Source organism: Rhinolophus sinicus, linkage group LG06 (genome assembly GCF_036562045.2).
Source record: "Rhinolophus sinicus isolate RSC01 linkage group LG06, ASM3656204v1, whole genome shotgun sequence".
Lineage (NCBI taxonomy): Eukaryota > Metazoa > Chordata > Mammalia > Chiroptera > Rhinolophidae > Rhinolophus > Rhinolophus sinicus.
In genome coordinates, this window is record NC_133756.1 from 157,950,489 (window position 1) to 157,977,840 (window position 27,352).

Consider the following 27,352-nt stretch of genomic DNA (forward strand, 5'->3'; position numbering starts at 1 on the left):
AAAATGGGAACAATTCTCCCCTGAGATGTTGTGAATCTAAGGAGGGAACATTCGTGAAGTGCCTGCCACAGTGGAGATGAAAACAAGCGTTTCCTATTCCCTTCTCCCTCGCCTTCCCTCTTCTTTCCTGTCAGCCTCTGAGCTCCCGCTGGGGAGAAGCTGCCAGTTCCTGACTAAGTCACACCCCGCCCACCCACCCGCCTGCGGATAACAATATCTCCCACTCAGGCTTTGGGCTTCGAAGCTCTCTCTCAGCCTAATGCAAACCAGATGCTGGCCTCCCTTTCCTGGCAATGAAGTTTCCATGGCTTGTTCCCACCCCCTTCCTGTTTTTGCTCCTCACTGATCCCCCTGCGAAATTCTTCCGTGTCCCCACCTTCCTCTGCAGGGCAACCTCTGGGCCCACCTGGAAACAATTAATGGAAAACAGGATGTATGAAGGGGGGGGGGTCTCCCCATCACCCTAACATGGCAAGAGGGGAAGGGGCTCAGCCTTGTTGGTAACAAAGTATATGAGAGATAGTGCCTCCCTGCCAAGCCTCAGCCATCCCTTCAGGGGGGAAACTGAGTCAGAGTTGCTCTGGGAACTGTATAGAAAATTTTGCTACTTTCTGGACACTTGGGCACAGCTGGGACTGTGTGGAGAGCTGTAAGGGTCTTCTTGACCTAGTCTGTGACCTCTTAGAAAAATGAGAGCCAGAAGAGGCCCAACCCTCTGCTGTTGCAGGTGAAAGAAACAGGCTTGGAGACTTGCCCCGGGTCACTGGTGAGTTGGAGGCTAGAGGCAGCCAGCTCCGAGACTGCAAGCCAGTAAAAGCTGCTGCCGGAAGTCACCTCTGGGGATGCTATCTCAGCATCATCCCCTCCTGCCCTTGCCCTGCCACTTAGCCCAGTCACTAGGGAAGGCTCACAATGCCTCCAGCTAGCTGCCCGCTGTCTAGCCACCTTCTAGCCGGCAGGCAGGCCGTGAGGTGGTGGTGCACACCTGGCCCTGCAGACATGGATTTTCCTCACCGGGGGCTGGGCACCGGGATGGAGACCTTGGGCAAGCCTAGGAGTGCCTGTGTTGGGGGCTCTTCTTTTATCCTCTGGGCCCTGTGAACCCCATAGGGCAGCCAGGGCTGGCCCTCCCAGTGAAGACTCCGCCATTTCCATGAAAACAACAGCCCAAGGGCTTTCAAAAGCCTCAGCTCTGGCCGCCCCTCCCTCCGCCAGCTGTGCAGGGTGTTTGGACAACTGGATGGAATGTTTTGCAGGGAGAGTCCTCCTGGATCCCTGAGCTCAGATTTCAAGAGGGAGGGAGGAGAGCATGCTGGCTCCAGGGAGAGGGGAAGAAGATCAAGAAGTCAAATGTGGGCCTGGACGTCCCCTTGTCAGGACTGACCAAGGCACTGCCCTCTTAGTCCCAGCATGGTGGGGAGCTGGAGTCAGGCCCAGGCTCCTGGAGCAAGGACAGGGCAGAGGGTGGAGGCAGCCGAATGCTGTCAGATATTTGGTGGGGCCAACCTGGTGAAGTCAGGCCCCAGGGACATTCTGGGCTCCAGGAGGGGCTGGACCAGGACAGCACTTTGGGAATGTTCAGCTTCCATGACAGAGATCATTCCATCTACCACCACCCCCATCTTACAGGTAGGGCAGTTGGGGTCCAGAGAGGGCAGGACTTCGGCCCAGGTAGGTGTACAGCTGGGCTGGAATCCAGAGTTCCTGATCCTAAGCTTGCTCGTCTCACGGTCTGTGCTATCCCCGCCCTCACCCCCAGCCCCAGATGATGACACACGTGAGACAACCTACTCAAGGTTCACAAAGAAAATACAGACACTGAGCTCCCTGCCAGCATGTGGCTAAGCGGTGGAGACCCTGAGAGCAAGGATTCATGCGCCATCTCCTGTTCTGGGGCCAGAGCCCCCCCGATTCCCCACCACAACTGCCCAGGTCTGTGAGAGCCTCTGAGTAAGACTGAGAAGTTCAAGTCCTAGATCCAACTGTACAAAAGATAGTTCAAGGCTCAGTTTAGCCACCTTAAAATAGGATTATCCTTGTTCTGCTTGACTCACCACACTGTGAGTACTGATGGTGAGGGCCAGTGTACCCCTTTGGAGACTTAAACATTTCCCAGTGACAAAACCACTGGTGCTCACATGAAGAAAGGAGAGAGGACATTCCTTTGGGTCCAAACGGGTGTGGGAATCCCACCAAGGTGACTAAGGGCCTGGGCTGGATTCCTCCAGGTGGAACCTGCTTGCCCACTCCCATCTCCAAAGTAGGAAAGCTCAGCCCCCTAATGGAATTCGAGAACCAGTCAAAACTTCAGGGACGGATGTGACTAGAGGTACAGAGTAAAGTACCCCCACATAGACATACACAACTTTGTGTCTATGTGGGGGTATCTTACTCTGTCCCTCTAGTCTCATCCGCCCCTGAAGTTTTGACTGGTTCTTGAATTCCATTCCAAAACGGCAGAATGTGGAATGGGCTGGGACCCTGCTAGGAGATGTACATTTGATATCAGACTTAATTCACCCTCACAGTGACCCAGTGTGGTCCTTCATTGCCTTCTGTTTCCATTTTAAAGACGAGGGAACTGAGACTGGGAAAGGTTAAATGATTTGGCAACAGCGAACAAATGATGAAAGTTGGATTTTAATCCAGGTTTGTCTGACTCCAAAAGCTCATGTTCTTATCCCTCCACCATTTACTCTCTCAGGAGGAAGAGTAAGGTGAGGCTTTTTTTGAGAAAGGAGGGCTTGAAGAAATAGCAGGATTTAAATATATTAGAAATCGAGGATGGGCATTCTATGCAGAGGAACCAGCAGCAACAAAGGCTTGGAGGTGGGACAGAGCAGGGCACATACAGAAAACAGTGAAGCCTTCACTTTGGCCAGAGCTCTAAGCTGATTTGGCAGGCAGTGAAGAGAAGACTACACGGGATGGCCTCAGATGAATCATGAAAAGCCTTGGAGGCAAGTTAAAGAGTTTGGACTTTATTCTAAAGGCTCCAAGGAGCCTGCTAAACATTTTTGAGCAGGAGAGTGATGTGATCAGAGCCCTGCTTTGGGAAGATGAAATTGACAGTAGTGTGCATAGAAAATAGAAGTGAACACTTATCAACTATCAGCAGAGAGAAAGACTTTCTAAACTTAGAAGCATTTGAAGAGACCTCAAAAGAAAAATCAATAGATCTGTTTACATTAAAATTTAAAATTTCTCTGTGTTCCTCCCTGCACCAAACAATAACCAACCTTAAAAGGCAAATAGCCTGGGGAAAATATTCCCAGCAAATGGCAAAGTGTTAACATCTTTAATGTACAAAGAATGCACAAAAACCAATAAGAAAAACAGTAGACCCCCAGTAAACATGTTCATTCATTCATTCAACAAATATGCAACAAATATTTAATGAACACCTGTGATATTAGTGGACAAGACAAAGTTCCTGCACTCATGAAGTATACAGTTTGGGGGATGGGTGCATAGAAGGCATTCAGACCTCTAATTACAACACTGTGTGACAGGTACAAGCATCGGCAGTATATCAAGCACCTCCTAACCTAGACTTGGGGTCTGGGAAATGTTCCCCAGGAAAGAGTCTGGGAGTGAGAAGGGGGGACTATTGAGAGAGATGAGTCTGGGAAGATCGCACAGGGCCTTATATTCTAGGTAAGGAGTTCAAACTTTACACTTGAGGACAAAGGGGAGGCATTGAAGTGTTTAAGCAGGCGTGTAATGTGATAAGATTTACACATCAAAAACTGACATGTAAATGGCTCCTTTGGATGTATGTGGAATGGGTTGGAGAATTCTGGTTCTAGTGACTTGGAGCATTGGGGAGCTTTCATGCTACAGAAAAAGAATATCCCATAAAAAGGCCATGATTCCTCGAGGCCTTGTTTTCTCCAACATCTCCACAAACCACTTCCTAACTCACAAAGGAAAGTGAGAATGAAGCTGGGAAGCTGGCCAGGAGGAGGAGGGACAGCTGAATCTTGGGCAACGACGCTGAGCCAGGAGCCTCCAGGAGGCTGAAGTTCCATCATGTTGGTGGCACCCCCTGGCTTCTGGCAGAAGCAGATGCAAATACCCTACAGAGGAAAGTGTTCAACTTTAGGTATGAAGGCTTCCCATTGGTTAATATGGAGCAGTGAGCTCACAATCAGAGATCACTTGCACAGAAGGAGGCCGGCCACTATAAGTACATATCAGCTGGAACAACACACGACAGATTTACATTCTATAGGACTCCAGATATTCAGGTCCTTTATGCAACAGAGAAAGGTTATGTATTAACTTCAGATGAATAAACAAGAGATTATCAAAAAGGACCAAGTAGATTTTGAAATGATCAAATGAAACACACACACAAACACACACACACTTATATATATTATATATATATAGTTATATATGTATATATTTATTTATCTCCAAAAGAACATGTTAAATAGTCTAGACACAGCTAAAGAGAGAATCAGAGTCCTGGAACATATGTCTAAGGACTTCATCAGAAAGCAGCACAGAGAGTCACACACAGAGATGGAAAATATGAAAAAGAAGTTAAAAAAGAGAGATAGAAAATAGACTTATAAGGTCTATAAAATCAAAGAATAGAAAATAAAGCATGGAGGGGAGACAATATTTGTTTGGTACATACAGAGTTTCAATTTGGGAAGATGAAAAACATTCTGAAGATGGATGAGGGTGACGGTTGCACAACAATGTAAATGTACTTAATACCACTGAACTGTACACTAAAGTGGTTAAAATTATTTTTAAAAAACATGCATCTGACACACCTCAGCATAAGGATAAAGTTATGCCAAGAAAATACAGAACAAAAGAAATGTAGTATACCTATATTAATAACTGAACTTTAAGACAACTGTCATTATTTTTTTTTAATTAAAGTTTATTGGGGTGACAATTGCTAGTAAAGTTACATAGATTTCAGGTGTACAATTCTGCATTACATCATCTATATCTCACATTGTGTGTTCACAACCCAGAGTCAGTTATCGTTCCATCACCAAGTGTCATTATTAAGGGTAGAGATGGCCACTATGTAGTAATAATAAAATAATGACAATATTAAGTAAAATAAAAGTTAAATTCACAGAAAGATATAGCAATTATAAATGAATGTGTCTAATAAAATAGCCTGAAACTATTAAAGCAACAATCATTAGAGCTATAGGAGGAAATTAGACACACGTATAATTATGGTGTGAGGTATCAACAATCCTCTCTTAATTATGACTAGATCAAGGAAACAACTTATCAGGAACTGGCAGAAACAGAGACCTCTAGCACTGGCGTAAAGGCTAAAACATTGAGCTGTAGATCAAAGCTGACTGAGAAGCAATTAGATCTCTACATTTCCTCTCCTACTTCAGGTCACTGAGCAACTTCTTTCCAAGTCTAGCATAAGATTGGAAATTTATTCTCTGGAGATGGTAAAACAGAAAGTCTTTGAGCCAGTAGCTGACTAAAGGGATTAAGTGATTGCAAACAAGTTGAAAACTGAGACTGTGCCCCCCCTTCCCCCCATCCTCTTCCCTCACTTGGCAGCCAGAATAGTGGCAGTCAGACCTTAACCCTCCAGGAAGTGTGGGTTGGAAGAGCCTTCCCTGGGGACGCTGGCCAGCCCAAGAAGAAAGAACTGAAGACCTTGAGATTAGTGTTGCCCAAGGAATGCCCAGTAAGAACAACATAGCGTGAAGCTCTAAGTCAACATGGTTAGTCTCCCATCAATTTTTAAGCTCCCAGTCTTAATAATGAGCAGACAACCAAAACGATTAGACAACTGAGAAGACCCTGTAATATGAAAGAAATCAAACTAGTAAGCAGAATGAAAGCAACTTGCAAGAAACAGAGACTTTGTAGAGAAAAGAAAAAAACTCTGTCATTAACATCCTCAAAGAGAGAACAAAAAGTATTACATTCATGAAATAAGAGTGTGATTTTATAGAAGTAAACATTCAGAGAACAAAAAGAACTCTTGGGAATTAATATTTTTTAGAAAACATCATGGCAAAAACAAAGAATGCTGAAGAAGGGCTGGAAGACGAAATTGAGGGAATAACCCCCAAAGTAAACAAAAATAAAGAAATGAAAATTAAAGGATTAGAAAATTGGAGTACAAATGTAGGGTGTTCAGTACCTGGATAACAAAGATTCCATAAAGAGAGGAAAGAAGAAAGTGGAGGGAATAAAGCATCAAATAAATAATTCAAGATAATTTCCTCAAACTAAAGGATATGATATTTCAAATTGAAAAGGCCCCCCTTTGTGCCTAACAGAGTCAATGAATTTACTAAGATACATCAGAATATGATTTCAGGAAACTGGGGACAAACAGAAGATCTTACAAGCTTCCAGAAACACAAACACAGTCACAAAAAAGGATCTGGAATCAGAATGGATTTGGACTTCTCAGCAGTGACACCAGAAGCAAGAAGAAAATGGAAGAATGCATGGGCGGCCCGTTGGCACAGGAGTTAGAGCACAGTGCTCATAACACCAGGGTTGCTGGTTCGATTCACACATGGGCCAGTGAGCTGTGTCCTCCACAACTAGACTAAAAACAACGACTTGACATGGAGCTGATGGGTCCTGGAAAAACACACTGCTCCCCAATTAAAAAAAAGAAAAGAAAAGAAAATGGAAGAATGCCTTCAAAATTCTGAAGGAAAATAATTTCTAACCTAGATTTCTATGCCAGCCAAACTATCATTCAAGTATATATGCAAGGTCTCAAAAATTGTTAACTCTTACATACTCTTTCTCAGAAACGGCTGAAGGATGCACTCCAACAAAATGAAGACTAAACCAAGACAGAAAACACTTCGATCAGGAGACAGGAAGGCCAACACAGGACAAAAGGAAAGGGAATCTTCAGAATGATAATGAGGGCAGATGCTGGCATCCTGTGAGGGCAACGATAAGAATTAGTCCAAACTGGAGGAGAGAAGACCCAGAAGTTGGTATGATGAGGGTAGTCATCACCATGCCGTCTGCCACTGGAAGACCACTTTGAACCCATGAACTATTACAGGGTGTGGTCAACCAAAACAGAAGAGTAAGCCATAAGAAAGAAAGAGGATACAGGGAAACAAGGAACCTGACCCGGGAGAATGAGAAAGGTTAGTCCAAGGATTAGAAGAAAGTCCCAGGACAATGGCTACATAGCAGCACGGTGAGCACCAGCCCGGATAGAGAAGAATAATGGTCACCAGAAACGATGTCTCCATGGAAAGTCATTGGAACTGATAGATTAACTATGTGCCTGAAGATATGAGAAAGTGTGGGAAGAATTAACAATCTGTACAAGAAAAACAAGACAATTGGTAACTTTAGGAAAAACCAAAAGTAGAAAATATAATCACAGCTTCTAAAACTCAGTGAAGAATGACATTGGGGTAGGCATAAAAATATAAAGGTCAAGTATTCCCTTAGCCCCTATTATTTTAACCCACAGTGGTACCAGATAAGTAAATTTTCATCCATCAAATAAGAAGTCAATAGATTGAATGATTAATAAAAAGTTGTCAGTCAACTCATGTGTTATTTAGAGATATGAAGATGGATAAATCTCAGAAGTAACAACTAGAGGGGGACAGGAGGGGAGGTAGGGTTGGAGCAGAAAACTGCTGTATTTCATGATAAACCTTTTTGTGACTATTTGACTTTTTAAATTATACACGTTACTACTTTGATAAAATCAAAATTAATTTTAAAAAGAAAAAGAGAAAACCACTCCAGCTCATTCTAAGGCCAGAAACATAAGAAGAATAGTGTGAGAGTGGAAAGTATAAGCCAATCTCATTAACAAACACAATGAAAAAAATTTTTAATGCAATATTAGCAAAGTAAACCCAGCAATGAGCACATAAGGATAGAGATACAGACAAATGAATAGAATGGAAAGCCCAGAAATGAACCCATACGTGTATTGTCAATTGATTTTCAACCATTCAATAGGGGAATGAATAACTTTTTCAACAGCATGGACAACTCGATATATGAATACAAAAAAAAAAAAAAAATGAAGTTAGATCTTTACCTCACACCATATACAAAAAATTAACTCAAGCTAGGTCAAAGACCTAAATATAAGAGCTAAATCTATAGAACTCTTACAAGAAAACATAAGGGCTAGCCTTCATGACCTTGGATTTGGAAATGGTATCTTAGGTATGACACCAAACACAAACAACGAAAATAAAAATTTGATAACCTGGACTTCATCAAAATTTAAAAAATTGTGTATCAAATGACATTCTTAAGATGAAAAGACAACTCACAGAATAATAGAAAATATTTGTAGGTCATATCATATATCATTTAAGGATCTAGGATCCAGAATATATAAAGAACTCTTAAAACTCAACAATAAGAACATAAACAATTCAATTGAAAATGGGCAAATGATGTGGATAGACATTTTACCAATGAAGGTATACAAATGGCCAATAGGCACATGAGAAGATGTTCAACATCATTTGTCTTCAGGGAAATGCAAATCAAAACCACAATGAGATACCGTGCACACTCACTAGGATGGCAGTATTAAAAAATTACGAAAGAAAAATAACAAGTGTTGCTGAGGATGTTGGGAAATTGGAACCGTAATACAATGCCAGTGGGAGTTTAAAATGGTGCAGCTGCTATGGAAAATAGTTTGGCAGTTCTTCAAAAAGTTTACCATAGAGGGGCAACTGGATGGCTCAGCGAGTTAGAGCACGAGCTCTGAACAACAAGGTTGCCGGTTCCATTCCCACATGGGCCAACTGTGCCCTCCACAACTAGATTGAAGGACAACTACTTGGAGCTGATGGGCCCTGGAGAAACACACTGTTCCCCAATATTCCCCAATAAAAAATAAAAATAAAAAGTTAATCATAGAATTAACATATGACCCAGCAATTCTGCTCCTGGATATGTTCCCAAAAGAACTGAGGACAGAAGTTTAAACAAAAACTTGTACAAAAATGTAGCCAAAAAAAAGGAGGAAACAACTCAAATGTCCAACAGCTGGTAAATGAATAAACAAATTGTGGTGTATCCATATTATTTATCACAAAAAGTAGTGAAGTGCTGATAAATGCTACAACCTGAATGAACTTGGGAGACATTATGCCAAGTGAAAGAAGTCAGACACAAACGGACAAATATAGTATGATCCCACTTATATGAAATGTCAACAATAGGGAAAGCCATTGAAATAGAAAGCAATTTAATGGTTTCTAGAGGTTGGGAAGAAGAGTGAACGGGGAGTGACTATATAATCGGTACTGAGATTCCACTTGGGATGCTTAAAAATGTTCTGGAATTAGGTAGTGGTGCTGGTTGAATGAACTAAAAGCCACTGCATTGTACACTTAAAATGGTTAAAACGGTGAATTTTATAGTATGTGACGTTTACCTTACTATTAAAAAAAAAGACTGGAATGAAATACATTAAAATAATAAATTTTGATAATATTTTTTTACTGCTTTGTATTTTCCTGTTTACAATAAACACACAGTACAATCATAAATTTAAATCTCTCTTGTCCTTGTCTGAAGGAAGCCTCTGAAACTTTCCTGTGCACACAGATTTCCTGTGGACTTTGTTAAAAAGCAGATTCTGACTGAGTGAGTCTAGGGCGGGGCCTGAGAGTCTGCATTTCTAATAAGCACCCAAATGAAGTTGTTGCAAATGGGCCCCAGACTTCTCTCTGAGCAGCCAGGTTCTAGAAGTCAGCAGCCAGAGGCGGGGGACGATGGAGCAATTCTCTAAAGCTGAAGTGCCAGTACGGAAAAGACTTGCTCCTGGATGCCACCCGCCCCTCCCTCCCCACAGGAGCCTATGTAGCGTAGGTCATACTTGTGGAAAAGGGGTGGAGTTGTGGTTGTCCAGGCAACCATGCCTCAGGCACCTGGAGGCAACCAGAGGCAGCTTGCTTGGTGGTCCTGTTGCCCTGAGAGATGTCACCAATGTGGCTTACTCTTCATCTGGCCTGCCCTTGTGCTACTCTCTGCCTCTGCCCTGGGGTCTGTTCCACCCACCTGGCCACCTCCTGGAAAAGGCTCCCTGGAAACTGATGCACACACTCTTAAGAGGAGGCTACCTGGTCCAACCCCCCACCCAGCATAGGAGTCCCCTCCAGGGTGTGTCTGCCAGGCATCCTCACCCCAACCCCATGGTCAGCAACTAAGGGCCCAGAGGCAGTTTGCACAGTCGTTACTGTAAGGGCTTTGGACCAGGCAGACTTTGGTTTGAGTAGAGGCTCAGGCAAGTTACTTACCTTCTTCTCTGGGCCTTGATGTCTACCTGTAACAGGTGGATAACACCTCCTATACCCCAGGGGTTTGTTCTGATGATGAGATGAGACCATTTCTAAAAATCGCTTAGTGCCCTGCCTGGTACCCAGTAAATGCTGAGGACAGTCGAGAAACAGTTGTTCCTTCTCTTCTTTCCCTCCTACAAGGCCCACCACAGTGCTAAGTAAGCACAGCTGCATTTAGCACGTGCTTGTGGAACTAAAACCACAGGAACAGCCTGGAACAGTGAGGACACACCCTGCTCTGACCTAGACAGCGACCTCCTTACACCTTCCAGCTCCGACTCTAACTCTTGGTGACTTGATACGCCTCAGTTTCTTTGTCTGCAAAATGAGCAGCTGGATGAGAAACCATTCACATTCTCTCATAGTGTAGCAAACTGTTAACATACCCATTCAACAGATGAGGAAACCTGAGGCCACCGACTTGTAGTGAATGTGTGACAGCATCCAGGTTCTCACTCCCAGTGCAGTTCTCCAGGAGAAGCCTGACCTGTGATGCTCCTCCTTCCCTTCACCTGCCCATTAGTCCCCATTCTGAGTTGGTGGGGTGGCTGGGTGGTGGCGAGGATGGGGTCTGTGCCTCACCTGGCTGGCTTCAGCGAGGCAGAGTCCATGGGAACAGGGCAGCTCAGAGGTCAGTGTTCTCCCCAATGCTGTGGTGAATCCTCTTTCCTTGCGTCTCTAGTAGAGCCGGCTCTGGCCTATTCCATGATATTCTGTTGTCATTGGCAGGAGTGGGATTGGTGAAGCTGGACCCAGGCGTGTCCCAGCTTCTCCTGGTCCCTGTGTCTTTCTGCAGGAGCCAGAGCTTATATGTTCATCTCTTTGAATGTTGGCTCTATCAAGCCCTTCAGGGATCAGGGCTGCCTGGCCCCAGTATAGAGGTGCCGTCTGTCTTGTTTCCAGGCCCCAGGCTGGCAGTACCCCTCTTCTTCCCTGTCGAGCTGTGCTAAGCCTTCCTTTTCTTTCTTGGCTTCTGCCCTGTTTGTTCTGTGTTTGCCTTAAGAGAGGGGTGTGGGCTGCCAGGTACCCTACATACAGCCTGGAGGAGCATCCAGACCTGGCTGGCCCACCCCAGGGCCCCTGCCCTTCTTCCTGCCCAGCTGAGGCAGGGCCTGAGAGGACACAATGGCAGGCCCTCTGTGATGCCCCTGTTGCCATGGTGATCCTAGAAGAAGGCCATAACATTCTGCCTCTAGAAGCTGCACCCATCTACCCAGCTTTGCTCTGCCTGCCCCCAGAGAAGGCTCTCTGCTGGGGGGCTCCAGACCAAGAGCTCTGCTGCAAACAAAGTCTCTCCATCCCTTCGACCTCCCTTCAATCCCAACAGAGACCATGACCCTAACAGGTAGAACTCCACCTCTCAGAACCTGACCTCCACTGGCGAGGTGATAGTGGATAGTGGAAAGGCACAGGATTCAAAACAGAAGAGCCATATTCCAGTCCCAGCCTAGCCCTTTACAGTTGTGTGACCTCGGACAAGGCAGGTCTTGAGCTTTAAAACCCTCCTCTGTAAAATATAGATAATAATGTCATATTGAACCATTCCTCAGTAATGCCTCTGTGACTTTTCATGGGCTGTTCCCCTGATATGTAATGCTCTTCCATCCTTCTCAGCTCAGATTACTACTCACGCTTCAAGACCCCGTTCGAATGCTTGCTTCCCCGTACATTTTCCCTGACCTCTGTGCACTTGGCACAGATATTAGGCTTGCTGTTCTGTTAGAATTGTTTCCCTGGTTTTTATTTGGTTATGAATTCTTGTTCTTAATTTATTTTTCAATTACAGTTGACATACAATATTATATTATTAATAATTTCAGGTGTACAAGTGATTTGATATTTATATAACTTACAAAGTTATCACCCCAGTAAGTCATACACAGTTATTACAATATTATTAACTATATTTCCTGTGCTGTTCTTTACATCCCCATGACTATTTTTGTACTTCTTAATTCCTTTCACTTTTTCACCCATTTCCCCCAACCCCTTCCCATCTGGCAACCATCGATTTGTTCTCTGTATCTATTTGTTTGTTTTGTTCTTTAGATTCCACGTGTAAGTGAAATCATATGGTATTTGTCTTTCGCGGTCTGACTTATTTCACTCAGCACAATACCCCTTAGGTCCATCCATGTTGTCACAAATTGTAAAATTTCATTCTTTTTTCATTCATTGTATATATGTACCACATGTTCTGTACCCAATCGTCTATTAATGGACACTTAGGTTACTTCCATATCTTGGCTGCAATGAACACAAGGGTAAACAATGCTGCAATGAACATAGGAGTGCGTATATCTTTTCAAATTAGTGTTTTGGATTTCTTCAGATAAATTGGCTATGAATTCTGGGAGGCAGGAATCAGGATGGTCTCAGTTTTGACCTCGGAAATGGTTTGTTGAATGACTACTTTGCAGAATGGAAAGCAGAAGAGGTCGATTCTGACTGGGTTGGGCCCCATCCTCACAGGGATCAGTCCTCGGGCCTTTTGTCCCAGCATGGCATCGATCAATCAGTGCCTGGCTGGCTGGGGACATTTTCATGGCCAACATCCAGTGGGAGAGACCATGACTTATGCCTGGGGTGTGCCTGTCTTAGTGCTGGGGTGGTGTCAGGAGCAAATAGCTGCTCACGGGGTGTCTCTAGGGATATCCTGGGCCATCTGGGAGGGGAAGGGGCTGGGGCAGCACTGTCAGTTGGTCCTGGGGACTTTGGAGATATTGTGAAGGAGCCTGCAGTTCAGGGGAAAGGGAGGGAGGACTCCAATTTTTTCCAACTCCCTCTCATGGCATCTGGTTAGAGTCCAGGAGATAAAGGATAAAGGAGCCACCAGTGTCCCTTTCAGGGTCCAAACAGACTCTGACTAGCAGACCAGGCTTCCTGAGCCAGCCAGAGCCAGCTAGTCAAGGGCGCCCTCCAGTGGCCACCACAGGGGAGGCAAGAACCTGACCCAACAAAGGCTGGTGTTGCATTTATTCCTTCAACTAATAACAAAGTGAACATCCCTGTGACAGGTGTGGTGCCAGGCACATGTTTCAATTTTAATTAAAAAATATATATTTATTAGTCATCTACTAAATGGAAAGCTCATTCTCAAGCACTGATATGTGTTGGTGGGGGAAGAGGGACTACAAGGTAGGAAAATACAACGGTGCTTCTCAACTCAGACAGTCCATTAGACTCACTTGGGGAACTTGAAAAAACACCAGTGCCTGGACCCCATCCAGACCGATTGACTCTAGAGGGGTGGGGCGAGGCACTGGGGTTTGCAGACTGTCACCAGGAAACGTTAACAGGCAGTCAGGCATGAGAGCCACTGGTTTGGAGAGTTGACTAAAACATTCCCCATTCAGCATTCTCATCCAGCTGCCAAAGTGGGTGTCATTGTCCCATTTCACAGATGAAGAGACTGAGGCTCAAGTGAACCTGCCCCTTTCCTTGGTTCAGTTAAGGACAGCGATGGGAATGGTGTTTCCCACAGCGTGGGAGGCAGGGAGGCAGCAAATACTCCCCAGGGCTGTCCCTGATCTCTGAAGAGACCCCCTCATAGTTGTCTGCTGTGATTAGAAAAGAACCCAAGGTCGTTGTGAAATAATTTTTTTCTAGGCATTGAATTATCGAGGGAAAAATGGTGTGTTCCAAAATCACTTGTGATCTCGGCATTGTGAACACTTAGGAGTATGTCAGAGAGATAGAGAGAGAGAAGAGGGAGGAAAGGGGGGTGAATTTATTCCAATGCCCAAGGTCAGATTGCAAATCAGAGCTTCTCAAAGTGCTGTCGGAAGACCACTGGCATAATCCCGTAGTGCTTGTTAGAAATGCAGTATCTCCTACATCGCAGAATCAGACTCTGGAGAAAGATCCCGAGAAGCCACACGGTTAACAAATATTCTCAGCCAATCTTACGGCCACAGAAGAAACAAGGGCCACTGCTGCTTTAAGCTTTCCCTTAAAACAAGAGGAGCATGTCCTAGACACGCATCGTTTCCAGCAGCTTAGGCGGGCCCTCGCGTATTGATTGATGTATTAAAATGTATGAAGCCAGCGGCTGAGATATTAACCAGCTGCTCTTGGGGACCTGAGTACATACTCTATTTCGCATGAGCTGGCTGGGAGCCAGCAGCATGAACACCAGAGCTGCTGTGTCATCCCACACTCGGCCCGGGCCCCACATGCAACAGCCCCCGTCCCCTCTTCTTCCACAGCTCAGACAACCTACTAACTGGATTCTGCCAGCCAGTCACAGCCCAAGTAGCCTATGATGTCACCAGCAGCCAATCAGAGCTCCTCACCTGTACACACAGAATTCTGTCATTCTTACAGATAGGGACACTGAGGCCTAAAGAGGAGCAGAGGCCCACCAAGAATCACCGCACACAGGTGACAGGGCCAGGACTTCTGACTGGCTCACAGCACTGCCAAACCCCACAGGGCCTAGGCGGAAGCTCCCCCTCTGTGGGCAGCTCCTGGCACAGCAGCTGAGGCCCTGAGCCCCCTGGCCTCTCCCTCCCACAGCTCTCCCAGCAAGATCTCAGGGGTCAGAAACAGATCCCTCAATCTCTGGATTTTAGGGTCCTGAGAAAATTGCAGAATTGTCAGGGCCTGTGGTGGAGGGGGATTGCCCGAAATTTCCGCCCTGCTCTCAGCCCCATGCCCCTGACCAGGAAGGAGTTAGAGGGGTCCTGGCAGATTTTTCTGGCTGCTGCTTACGGGCAGATTATGAGAAGGGGCCAACACGAGGGCTTCTTTGTGGAGGTGCTGGCTTAAGGAGTCAAGTGACCACTTAGCACACGTATGGGCAGTGCCAGCCCTTAAGTGTGGGCAGAGACACTGGGCACAGGACCCCAGAGAGTCCCACCAGTCCAGTGGCCAGACCTTTTGTGGGCTCACCCAACCAGCCTGGAGACCCACCTGTGAGAAGGGGTTGCCCAGGTGGGCTGGGCTGGGGTTTTGAAGGCCTTTGGCGTGGATGACGTCCCTGCATATCTGTGTGTGATGTATACACACAGGCAACATGCATGCAGCTGAGTGGGCGCCTGTGTGTCTGTGCAAAGGCCCTGAGGTGGGAATGAGCTTGGTGTGCACCGGGCACAGAAAGACAGCCAAGGTGGCATCAGAGCAAGCGGGGAGAGTGGGTGTCAATCAGTGCTTCAATAAATTGTAACTGAGCACCTCCTTCGAGAACACAAAATAGGAACCTTTATTCTAAGGAAGGAATAGGCAGTAAACAAGCGGATGGCCTGCAAAATATATTAAGTTGGTGCAAAAGTAATTGGCAGTTTCTATGATTCTTAACCTTTTAAACCTCAATTACTTTTGCACCAACCTAATAATTTCAACTATAACATGATTAAGTGCTGTGTAGAAAACCGGAGCTAGGCAAGGGGACAGAAAGTGTGGGTGGCCCTGGGATGCTATTTCCAGGTAGGGTGGCTGGGGACATGCTTTCAGGGGAGGTGACCTGAAGTGGGAATGAGCCACAGTTAGATGAGGACAAGTATTCCCAGGGCAGAAGAACCAGCAGGTGGATCACTCAGTCAACATTATTTGAACATCTCTGCCAGCAGCTCTGTTCTGGGCCCTGGGACGGGAAGGTGAACAAGGCTGACCGAGCCCCTTAGCAATTGTTGCTCCAGGGGGGTTAACGGAGCTTGGGGAGCTTCTGACCAAGATGGGTTCAGAACAGAGGCCTGAGCGCAGTGTGTGGACTGTTGTCATTCTCCTTGTCCTATAATTTACTGGCATAGCCTTATCTGTGTCTTCCATGCCAAGGCTGTGGGCAGCCTCTGGGCTCACTTCCCACAGCGCACAGGCAGTCAAAGCCGGAAGGGCCTTAGAGGCCACTTCATCTCCATCCTGGTGTCCTGAAAGAAGAGCTGGAGCCCAGAGCAGGGGAGGGGCTTGGCTAAGGTGACACATGAGTCTAGACAGGCTCTGACCAAGGCACCTACTCAGTGTTCCTGTCTGTCCACCAGGACCCAGCCCGCCTGCTGCAGCCCAGTGCCTGGCCATGACCACCACCTACTCAAGCCAAGTGGCTACTGCCCGTTTAGGTGCCTTCTCCCGCCTGCTGCTAGGCTGGCGAGGCAGCATCTACAAGCCTCCTGTTCTCTGTTCTCTGGCACATCTGTGACCTTGGTCTCTGGCCTTTCCTGTCTGGGTCCTGGTTAATAAGAGAGACCCCCCTCACGTACTCAGCCCCAAACAGCACATAGTAGGCACTCAGTAATTATTCGTTGAAAGAAAGACGATCGCAAAGGAGCTCCAATGTCCCTAAGGTACCAGCTCAGCAGGGACTTAGGCTGAACCCTGGGTCCCCGCAGGGCCTGACCACCTGGCCAGCCACGCCTTCTGCAGGTTCCCCCACCCACTGCTTCACTTTATGCTGCAGGCGTCATGACCCCCGCGGAACACAAGTACTTAGGAAGGTTGAGCTTGCCACACAACATGTCTGGGTGCCCTGGGTGTTGTTTGCCAACCTGCCAACGAAGGCCTGGATTGGAGGTGGAATCTGGGACCCTGTCCCGCTCCAGAGCCTGCTGACCGTGAGCCCCCACACAGATGGGGCTGCTGCAGAATGGGGAGGGTTGTGTAGGAACAAGGTTTTCTACAAAGAGGAGGCTTGAGTCCCCTGCGAGTCTTCCCAGAGCCTGCCTTGGGGTTGTAGGATCTTTTCCAATAGGATTCTACAGCCCAGTGTGGCCCCTCCCAAAGTTCCCTTTCTAAAATGAACCTCTGAGATCCCGGCTTCTTTCTGATAGATGAGGAGACTGAGGCACAGAGAGGTTAAGTGAGCTGCTCATGATCACACAGCCAGGGCTGGACCATGATCACCAGACCCTGGTACCTGGGGAAGAGTCTGGGAGAGCAGGTGGTGAGCAAAACCCCAACCCTCCGTCCTCCGCCCCCCACCGGGAGATGAACACCTTGCATACAACTCCTGGTGTACGACGACTGTGTGCCTACAACTGGCTCAGTCTCTCGCTGGTGTACACACAGGTGAGGACTAGGCCAGGGAACATGCTCCTTTGGGAAACTGAGGCTAGGAGGACTCAGGAAGCAACCTGTCATGGCAAGGACTCACTTAGGGGCTGAGAAAGAGGCTCACCCTGGGAGCTGGGTCTAGAGTTGGCAGGTTGTCTCTAGGGCCAAGTTTGAAGAGTCCAGGCTCCTGCCTGGTCCAGTCTGGTGGAGGCAGTGTGATTATCCCATTTTAAAGAGATCACAGAGACCCAAAGTCACATGAGTGCGCGAGTCAGAGCAAGGCCTTGTCCTCGCAGCCTTGAGTTTCCTGACCCCAGGTCCCCCACCCAGCCCATTTCTGCTACCTCCTTTTCCACCCAGGTGTTGACCATGGCGGTTCGCAGCTTCTTCCTGGCTTGCCTAATTGGGCGGCAGTTTCTGAACCCAGCCAAGGCCGACCCTGGCCGTGGGGTGGAGCTCGTTGCCCTGTCTTCACATTCCTGCAATTCTTCTATGCGTCCGGCTGAAGGTGAGCCTCACAGGACAAGGCTGAGCTGCAGACAGGACCAGAGGGGTCACGGCCAGCCAGGAGAGGACAGTCTCAAACGTTGGCAGTAGACCCTCTGGTGTCTCTACCTCTTTACGTACAAAGAAATTGAGACCCAAAGGGAAGTGGGACCTGCATGAGGTCTGTTTCTGATCGTAATTCTTCACCCAAGGCCTGGAACTTAGCAGGCGTGAGAGACACAGGGAAAGGTCAGTTGTCAAACCATTTGATGCATCCTCAAGAGAATGTTCTCCAAACGTTTGTCCAGAGTAAGGGGAATGCATGGAATAGGAGTGGCAGTCATGGCAGGCCGTACTGGTGAGGCTACTTCTCACTGTCGCTAGCAATTAGGCCCTGGTCCCAAATTTGTCCCCTTTGCTTAGTAAAACAAAAGCCCTAAGGTTAACCGCCCTCGGCCCCCACCCCTTAGAAAGCAGATAAGCACCATCTTTCTTTACTCAAGATGTCTGTTTGGGGTGTCCTCGTCCCCACCCCAAGTGGCTTATCCAAGTATTCCTTCCCATCACATCCAGTGTTTTTCCGAACAGAAGTACCGAGTAACAGTTTTGTCTCCACCTCTTTATCTTTCCACCCATTTCCCACCCACTTTCCCTCTTCCTTGTTTTTTGGTAGTGTCTCCCTCTCTCTCCCTCCTGTCTGTCCATGTTTTACACACACACACACACACACACACACACACACACACACACACACTGCTATGCCCTCTCGCCCTCCCCCAGTTATCTACAGATCAAACCCAATCACAACCATTTTGCTGCTTGAAATTCTCCTGTGGTGCCAGTGGCTTGCAGGATGTCCCCTGAATTCCCTGCAGCTCACCACCACTGCAGGGCTTTGGCAGGCGATTTCAGAGGTTAGTGTCCAGGAATCTGCCCGCCTGGGGCCACCCTTTAATTCAGCACAGCCTCAGCATATAGCTCTGTTGCATTCAAAAATAATGAATAAAGGAATGTTTGAGAGCATGAATGAGTAACTGAGTGAATGAATAGAATTATGCATCTTCAGGTAAGATATAGCGAGGGGAGATAAAGGCGGCGACTGGGTTGAGTGACACACACAGGGCCAGCTCTGGGTATGCAGGGAGACTGGCTTGGGAGTCCAGAAGGGAAGGGCAATGCCCCCTTGTGTGGGCGGCTGAAGCCCTTACACAGTGGCTTTAGAGGCAATGATCAGGCAGGAAGGGCATCCTGGGAGGGGTTAGGGGTGAAAAAGGCAGGAGCCAAGGTTTAAGGGTGGCGAGCAAGGCTACAAAGAGCTTTACCTGAGGATTTCCAGAGGCTCATCGACTCCCAGCGTGGCAGAGCAGCTCACCAATCCATTTGGAGAGGATGATGAAGACTTTGAGACCAACCGGATTGTCGACAGGAGTTTGCAGGTATGGGGCTGAGGAAGGAGCCTGTCCCATGGACCCTCCCCAAATTGGACCCATGGGCTCTCCCCAAATTGGATCGTTGTATAGGGAGGCCTGACAGTGAATTAATTGCCTCACCCCCACCCCCACAACCATCCCCATTCACTCCCAGGGTTCTCACCCCAACTTTTGAGGCTGCAGGTAGGTGTCAGTCTCCCCATTTCACAAGTAGGGAAACTGAGGCCCAGAGAGCTGGAAGTGACCTCTCCAAGTCATCTGGACTGATCTTTCTGTTGGACTTCTTCTGTCCCTGGAGACCAGGTGTCCCTGTTGGCTGTGGATGGACGTGTCGGACCTGCTCCCGAAGGAGCAGGTCATATACTGGAATGATGACGTACCACCACCCCCTGGGCAGCTGCTTCCGCCCCGTCTCCTCATCCTTCCTTTTTTGGAGCTACCTTCAATATCAGGTGGGCAGTCCCAGGGAACCACTTCAGTGGATAGAAAACCCCAAGTGCAAGGGCCTGCCTGGGACCTTAGAATAGCCTAGTTAATGCATATTCGGTGCTTGCTAAGTGTTGGGCACTGGCCCAAGCTCCATATACTATATTAACTATGTTTTTCTTCCCAATAACCTCGGTTTGCTCTCTCCAGCTTTCAGATGATGCAGTCCAGGGTAAGAGAGGTTAAGTAAGTTGCCCAGCCCACGGTCACATAGCTGGCAAGCAGCACTTGTGGGTCCGGTATGCGTGACTCACCTCCACATCCTTCACTCTTACTGTGTACCGCTTCAGGACTCTTAGGTACTTCCAGTCTAAGCCCCTCACCGTGTTCAGAGCTGGAAACTGAGGCCCAGAGAGAGAAGGGACTTATTCAAGTGCAGACAGTGGCTAGTGATACAGTTGGGATGTCAGGGCCGGGTCCCCGACTCGGGTCTAGAACCGTGTTTTCTGATAAGCCAGGGTGTTCGCATGGGGAGTTCAGTGTGTGGGGGATGGTGTCCCTCCCCCTAGGATGGGGGAGTGGCGGCAGGCATATTCCAGCAGGAGGCTGGGTCATCACAGGTGTCTTCGGGGTAGACTTTGTGCTACAGAGTAAAGCCCTTGCATCACCCACAGCAGCCAAACTTTTCTCCATGTGGGTCCTGTTTCCCTGGTTTGGTCAGAATCCCTTTTGAGTGGATGCTGGCCCACTGTGGCCTGAAGGGCCGCCCCGACAGCTCTCTCTCCCCAGGTTGAGAGTGGAGCGGACTTCAGTGCACGCCAGGGACCATACCAGCAAGGTTTTGTTCCACAGTACTAAGCTGTTCTCTTCTTGCTCGAATATCCTGTTAAGCTATAATTAGAATTAGCTGGAGTTCCCTAGTTGGTGTGAGCAAGATTTTGAAAAGTGATCAAATGAAGGCTTGCTTAGGTCAGAAACATGTCTGGAGGTTGCCTTTGAGTTCTACATGGTCAGTATTCCAACAGCTGAAGCTTGGGGAGGAGGAGGGGGAGTAACAGAGTAATAATGCATAGACCTTGCCTCCAAGCAACACAGAATTTAGTGAGGGAGCTCAAACTCTGGATACGCAATACCGGTACTGGATGCCTGGGAAAGGACAGAACATAGAAGACAGCTCGCCTTTGGCCACCTGGGAGGTAGCCTCCAGCCGGGCCTGGAGATGGGCCTTGACGCATGGGGAGAAGGTGGACATGGCCAAGGGCAGGCCACACCCCGGGGTAGGTGGGCCTTCTCTTGCAGAGTGAAGGCCTTGTGTGCCCAGGAAGCCAGACTTTTCTCCTTGGGGACGTTGCTCCCCAGTGGGAACCACAAATCCCTGGCTTGCCCATAGTCACTCCTGGGCTTCACCTACCCACCCCTACCCGGATACCAGTAATTCAGATCGCCTGGATTGAGGGTCATAAAAGGGAAGATGTAGGTGATGAAGGGGAAGCCCTTCAATGCCAGGCTAGGCTGTTAGGGCGTTAATGTGGGCAAGAGGGAGCACAGAACAGTGCGGTGAGCTGGGCCGGGAGGGATTAGTCAGGAGGCACAGGATGGGTCAGGGCCTTGTGAGGAAGATGTGTCCTTGGCCTTGGGCCAGGAGGGAGCAGGAGGAGGGAGAAGAAAGGTCAGGTTTGGTCCTTTGTTCCCCCCACTCATCCCTCAGTCTCCCGCCTCTTCCAGTCTGCGTAAGGAAGAGATGGAGTCCCAGCCAAGCCAGGAGGAGGAAGGACGCTCACACTGGCGTCATCAGCTGCTTTCTGGGGCTGTGGTCCCATGACCACCCCCCACAGGGCAAGCTCAAAGACCAAACTACTTTTGCCCAAGAAAGAAGTCCTTCTCCATGAGGGCCAGTCCGAGAGCCTCCCGGGAGCCTGTGGTCACATAGCAGCCTAGCCGTCTGTCCCCTCCAATCTTTCCTTAAGGAAAGAAGACTCTGCGTGACTGTCCCTCTTTGGGGTTGAGTTCATATATCCTAAGTCTCCCTATTTGGTCCTTGTAAACAGGGTCTGCAGTCAAAGATGAGTAAGTTTCCTCATGGGAGGAACGACTTAAGCCAGACGGGACCCCATTGGGACCCCCATGAGTTAGCACAATAAAAGTCAGGAGGCAGCCATACCCCTCCTCCTCACCATTATGGGAAGCTGCTGATGCCTGCCCGTTGTTGTCCTGCACCCTGCTGTGCAAAGGACCTATTAGCGCGGTAAGATCTCGCTCTTCCTGCTTAGCTCATGGGATGGTTTTACCTTGTGAGACTTGCTCCCCCAGGGGGTTGTACACACCCACCTTAGTCGCCTGGGGACAATGTGCATCGGTTGCTTTGGGACAAATATCTGGGAATTGGAAGAATTTTTATTATGGTGTGGTGTGAGAGTTTCGCGGAACCCTGCTTCTAATCATGTGATGCTTATTGTAAGAAATCAATAAATACCCACCACGACTCGACTCGGGGCTCCAGTCCCTTGAGGCTGTGAGTCCCTCGGTCCTCTGTGATTTAACTGTATTTGAGTCTCTGTCTCTTTATTATAGTTTAACCCTCACGGCCTCCCTCGCCTTCCCACGGCTTGTGTTGTGCAGGTCGCAACAGGAGCCAGAAAGAGCTCCAGGGACCAGCAAGACAGCAAGGCCTGGCAGGTGAGTGGGGAGGACGCCGTCACGTCCGATGCACTGTATGGGAGGTCAGGCTACCACAGTGCCCCACAGACACCCCTCAGCCCCACCCCAATGGTCTTCCCACCCTGTCAGCACCCTCGTCTTCAGACTTTCAGGCGTAGACAACACTGTCAAAGACCAAAGCCTACAGCCTGTGATTCCTGGGACCAAGACTTGAATTGCTCCTGGAGTATGCTGGGGCCTCAAAGAGCACCCAGAACTGTGTCACGTGAAGAGGAACACTGTGGAGTTTAACCTGACAGGTATGTCAGAGGCCCTGCAAAGTCATCTCAGAGAACCACGCACACAATCTACAAGCAAGGCACACGTTATACTCAAGGAGCAAGATCCCTATTGGGCCTTGGAAAACAGGTATGTCCTCTCCCCACATCGGGGGCACTGCTCTCCCTCCGTGGGTGGCCCCCACTAGCTTCCCTTGCTCTGAGCCCATCCTTCTTCCACAATTTTGTTATGGTACCATCACTGCTAGAGCTGGCTGGACCTATGCCCGGCACTGGCTTGGGGAACACAACTGGTCACCTCAGCAGGGGCCCTAGGGAAGTGTTGGGGAAGTTTTGCTCCTTTCATACAAGAGCCTGGCATCACCAGGAAGTCCCGGGAACACAGGTGGAGGATGAGATCGTACTGAAATGATGCTGGAGGAAGAGCTACCAGGACAGGCTCAGATGGGCAGATGTTAGCCTAGATCCAGCTCACTTTGAACAGGAGTGGCAGACAGTCATGGGGGCTCTACGTTGTAGCCCAAGAACTCAACACACTGCCCAGCTGGGACTACATAAGCACTGCCCCCTAACCACTCGTCCTGTAGCACTCCTGCAGGGTGCCACACCTGAGACTGGCCAAAGGTTGTGAGGGCACACGTCCCTTGGAGAATCTTACTGCTTCTGGGACCTCACCAAGACTTCTGAACTTAAATGGGCTCTTCCTGCTTCCTTGGGGTCAACCTAAAGCTGTCACAAAACCACCAATGATCCCCTTTATTCTGGACACTCGTCCAAATATAGATCCACCCTACCTCATCCCAATCACATGGGAGAGAAGTTTAACTTCCTATTTCTAGATTCTGTTACTTCTGTGGTCAGAATACACAGTTTTGATTAAAAACTTAAAAGGGCTACAATCTGTCTTGTTGCTAAGGCTAAACAGAAACTTACAAATCACTGTGGCTTGTTTACAAAAGGCTGTTAATAGCTCTGCAGTCTCCTGACATTGGTCACTGGTTTTTAGTATTAGGAAGTCTCAACCTTTGCTTTGCTACTACAGCTAATTTTGCACTGAAATGAAGAGATCTTCTGTACTCGATGTTGCATATTTTTTCCAATTCTCAATAGGGATGAAGCACATTCCAGGCCTGCTTTCCAAGGGGGCTGCTTCACCTGCCTGGCCCTGCCTGCGTGTACACCAACAGGACACTGCCCCAGTCAGCCACATGGCTGTCCACACTGAAGAGTATGTTTTCCTATGACAGCCCGAATTAAATGGTTAGCCCAATGGATAACAAAAAATCAGTAGTTGCAGGACTACTCAACCCTTTTGCACATAAAAATTACAAAAGCTAGAATGAATCACTGGAAGGAAACATGTAATTCCAGACACCTAATTCAGAATCAGGAGTCCTTTAGTTCTGTCTGAAATCAGCACACACGAACGAGCCTTGGTATCTTTCCCAAACTTAGGAGTTTCATACACCTGAGGATTTTCCTAAGTACAAATCCTCTTATACGTACTTCATTTTGACTGGTGTGACCCCAAAAACTCAAAGACAACAGCTGGGTACCAAATTACTTTATTTGAAGAAATGGTACAAATTAAAGAACGTAAATAGATGATTTGGTACAACTTATAGAAAGATAAAGGTAACCCTAACATGCATGTACTGCTTTGGTGACCAGGAAGTCACCCCCGTGGCTACTGGAAGCCAGCCAAAGGCTTAGCTCTCATTACTGTCTCCCAGGGTGTGCTTGTCAAAGAGATACTCTGCCATGCCAGATTCAGGGGCCCCCATCTTGCGTAAGTTGGTAATGTAGTCACCCAATTCTTTGATGGATTTCACCTGCTCATTCAGGTAATGAGTCTCAATGAAGTCACACAACTAGAAAACAGAACAGGGAAGAAAATTATTGGGAAGCTTTCCCAGCCCCTGAGGGAAACGACTTCCTCCATTTACTCCCACGTTGCCAATACTCACATGGGCATCATTTTTGTCAGTGGCCAGTTTGTGCAAATCCAGCAGTGACTGATTCACGTTTTTTTCCAAGTGTAACGCACATTCCATTGCATTCAGTCCATTCTCCCAGTCGTCACGGTCTGGTTTCTGAATGAAAGCAAGTTAGGTCAATGCATCTATAGTCTCTACCAATAAACCACGACAATTCAGCAGGTACCTAACGTAACCACCTAGCTTTGGCAAAAGGGACATCTGAGTTTCCCTTGACGACAGTTTCCAATTTAACATCCTTGCTTATTACTGTGTGCCTACGTTAGCTAAGATGGTAGGCCTGAAAGAGCATGAAAGCCAAAAGCCAAAAGTATCCTTGTTTTAAAAGGGCAACTGCTAGTCTCTGCCTGATTTCTGACACCTGAGAACTGCTAGACTATGCAAGCGTGACAGCCGTAGGACCTTTTGTTCACCTTGACATCCTGAAGGAAGATTCGGCCGCCTCGCTGGTTCTGCAGCTTCATCAGTTTCTCAGCATGTTCCCTCTCCTCATGAGATTGGTGAAGAAAATATTTGGCAAAGTTCTTCAAAGCCACATCATCGCGGTCAAAGTAGTAAGACTGTAAGTGGAACGTGAACATGTTTCGTTAGGAGTCGGGTTGCGTTTCTGGATTGAACACAACAAACTTAGTTTCTACTCTTAAAATACAAAAATGAAACCTGGTCCTTGATATTCAAAGTTTACTACAAGGAACCTTTATAATACCATAGGAACACCAGTATGGAATGTCTGAAAGGCCTGTATTACTGCAAAATTCTTACAGCCAGTGTCAAATTTCCCTGGAGAGGGTGTGGGAGTATTTACCCTGCATTATTAGCCCCTCCTCCCTGATCAACCCCTTTTAAAACATGAGCTTGCCAGCTTACGGCAGACTGAAGGATTTCTAAAATTATCTCACTAGGCAAGGTGACAACTGTGTACAATGCTAATGTAGGTAAACATTATTACCAGTAGAAAGCAAAAATTTGATTCGGTTTTGGACACTTGCTGCATTCAGGTGTTCCTCAAATGGAACGGCAGTCATAGAAATTCTGGCCTGTTTTCAAGAACGTGTCTATTCTTGGAGAATTTGCATGATCGGAAGACAATTCTGACTAAAACTCCCACCACATCAACTAAAACCAGGATTTTGAAAAACGGAGTCCACTGATCACTGCAGAGAATAATTCCTTGCCCAGTAGCTGTCAGTGGGTTTCATCCAAGAATTCAGGGTTCAATTCTTAGAGGGCTACAACTCTTATTACAGATAGAAAACAGATACAGAATTAAGTACCCAGGCACAAGGACGGGTGACTAAGACAACTTCCTATCCACAGAAAGGCAGATTCTACAGATAGGCTTCAATTCAAATGGGACTTAGAGATAAGCAGAGCAGAGGGGTGGAGACAGCTGTTCGGGAGTGGTCGGCCCACGGGAGATAAGTCACTTAGCACCAGCCCCCAAGGCCGCTGCTATTCGACACCATTACCCAGGAGGCTCCGCTATACCCAGGGGGATGGTAGCTGGACCTCTTCGTCCTTTACCAAAGAAAACAGAGGGTCTCAGGGACACGTAGACGCAGAGGATGGGATGGAAATGCAAAAAAACCTGCCTTCCTAACTGCAGGACTGTATAGGTTTTAAGTGCTGCAATGCCGGGATTTCAAGAAACCAGGCTCTCCGTACACATAAAGGGGTGCGCAGGAGGCCTTTGCCTATGACGAGGTCCTCCCAGGGAGCAGTCGCAAAGAGCTAACTGCCCAGAACTTCTGCGCAAGCCAAGTCCTGGGAGACCTGGAGCAGCCTCCATTTTCCCGAAGGGCGCGTGGGGGCGGGAGGCCGCCCGGTAGCCACACCCCGGCTCCGCCCCCGGGCAGCCGCCCCCCGCGCCCCGCGCCTCGCCCCTCGCCCTGCAGCCAGGTTACCCCGTGCCCGCTCACCATGGACAGGTAGACATAGGAGGCGTACAGCTCCAGGTTGATCTGGCGGTTGATGGCGGCCTCGGAGTCCTGGTGGTAGTTCTGGCGCACCTGCGAGGGGGTCGCGGTCGTCATGGTGGGCGGCTGAGGAGAGGCGGCGGCGGCGCTGTTGCGGTGGCAGGAACCTCAGGGCGGTCCGAAGGCGCTGGGAGGAGGTGGCGGAGGGCTAGATCCGAGCTGCCGGCGGGACGGGGGAATGAGCGCCGGGTTCCGTCCAAGCACTGTTGAAGCAGGAAACCACGGCAACTCCAGGCGAAGACTGTGGCGCAGGCCGCTGCCTCTGGCCTTTTATAGCGGGAGCGGGCGTCAGGCCCGCGCTGACCAATCACGCGGATTGCCCGTCGCACCAGGCCCCGTCTTTTCCGGTGGGCGTGAAGCCCCGCCCCGCCGGGGCGGTGGGGGAGGGGAGGCCCGGAGGCCGCGGCGGGTGCGGCAAAGCGTGCGGCGGGGAGGGTGGCTGTGCGCTCTGTGGCGCGCTTGGTGGCTTTGAAGGGACACAGTGGGGAGGGACGGGAAGCCCAGCTCGGAGCTCGGACCCGCGTGGCCTCCTGGGTCTTGGAACCGACGGGAAACTGCCCCGGGGCATCAGGACGACTCTAGTCCCCAACGGCACCCCGAGGCTCTGGGCCAAGGCCAAGGGCTTGTTAATCTGAGCGGCAGAGCAGCAGTTACACACCCCGAGGTGATTACCTCGTAATGCAAATTGGGAAACTGGATATGGAAACGTGGGCCCTAGGAAGCCGATTGAGTCTGGTTGGACTGGGAAAGGGCACACTTTCTCTTCCTCAAAGTCCCAGAAGCTGCAAA

The 27,352-nt window shown here is 48.4% G+C and overlaps 2 protein-coding genes across 2 annotated transcripts; one reads left to right on the plus strand and one right to left on the minus strand.

Moving 5' to 3' along the window:
• The first annotated feature begins 16,338 nt into the window (after nt 1-16,338).
• Nucleotides 16,339-22,778, plus strand: BEST1 (bestrophin 1). The gene is given in 15 exon segments (XM_074337095.1): nt 16,339-16,434; nt 16,686-16,773; nt 16,776-16,873; nt 17,247-17,327; nt 17,673-17,772; nt 17,775-17,808; nt 19,066-19,234; nt 19,532-19,557; nt 19,559-19,617; nt 19,620-19,680; nt 21,380-21,428; nt 21,430-21,479; nt 21,481-21,572; nt 22,287-22,436; nt 22,471-22,778. Coding segments are annotated over 15 exon segments (1,461 nt in total).
• Nucleotides 22,779-24,139: 1,361 nt separating this feature from the next.
• FTH1 (ferritin heavy chain 1) lies at nt 24,140-27,001 on the minus strand. Its single transcript, XM_019719050.2, has 4 exons — nt 26,507-27,001; nt 25,001-25,147; nt 24,558-24,683; nt 24,140-24,461 (listed from the first exon to the last, which is right to left on the minus strand). Exons 1-4 carry the CDS (start codon nt 26,618-26,620, stop codon nt 24,300-24,302), a joined length of 549 nt encoding a protein of 182 aa, XP_019574609.1. The 5' UTR covers nt 26,621-27,001; the 3' UTR covers nt 24,140-24,299.
• Nucleotides 27,002-27,352: the final 351 nt, after the last annotated feature.

Bases quoted from the DNA above. Each gene is read 5' to 3' on its own strand.
- FTH1 (XM_019719050.2), bottom strand. From the start codon at position 26,620: ATGACGACCGCGACCCCCTCGCAGGTGCGCCAGAACTACCACCAGGAC. The intron at 25,148-26,506 runs GTGAGCGGGCAC...TTCCACTTACAG, and splicing joins CCTATGTCTACCTGTCCATG to TCTTACTACTTTGACCGCGA. The intron at 24,684-25,000 runs GTGAACAAAAGG...GCTTTCATTCAG, and splicing joins TCTTCCTTCAGGATGTCAAG to AAACCAGACCGTGACGACTG.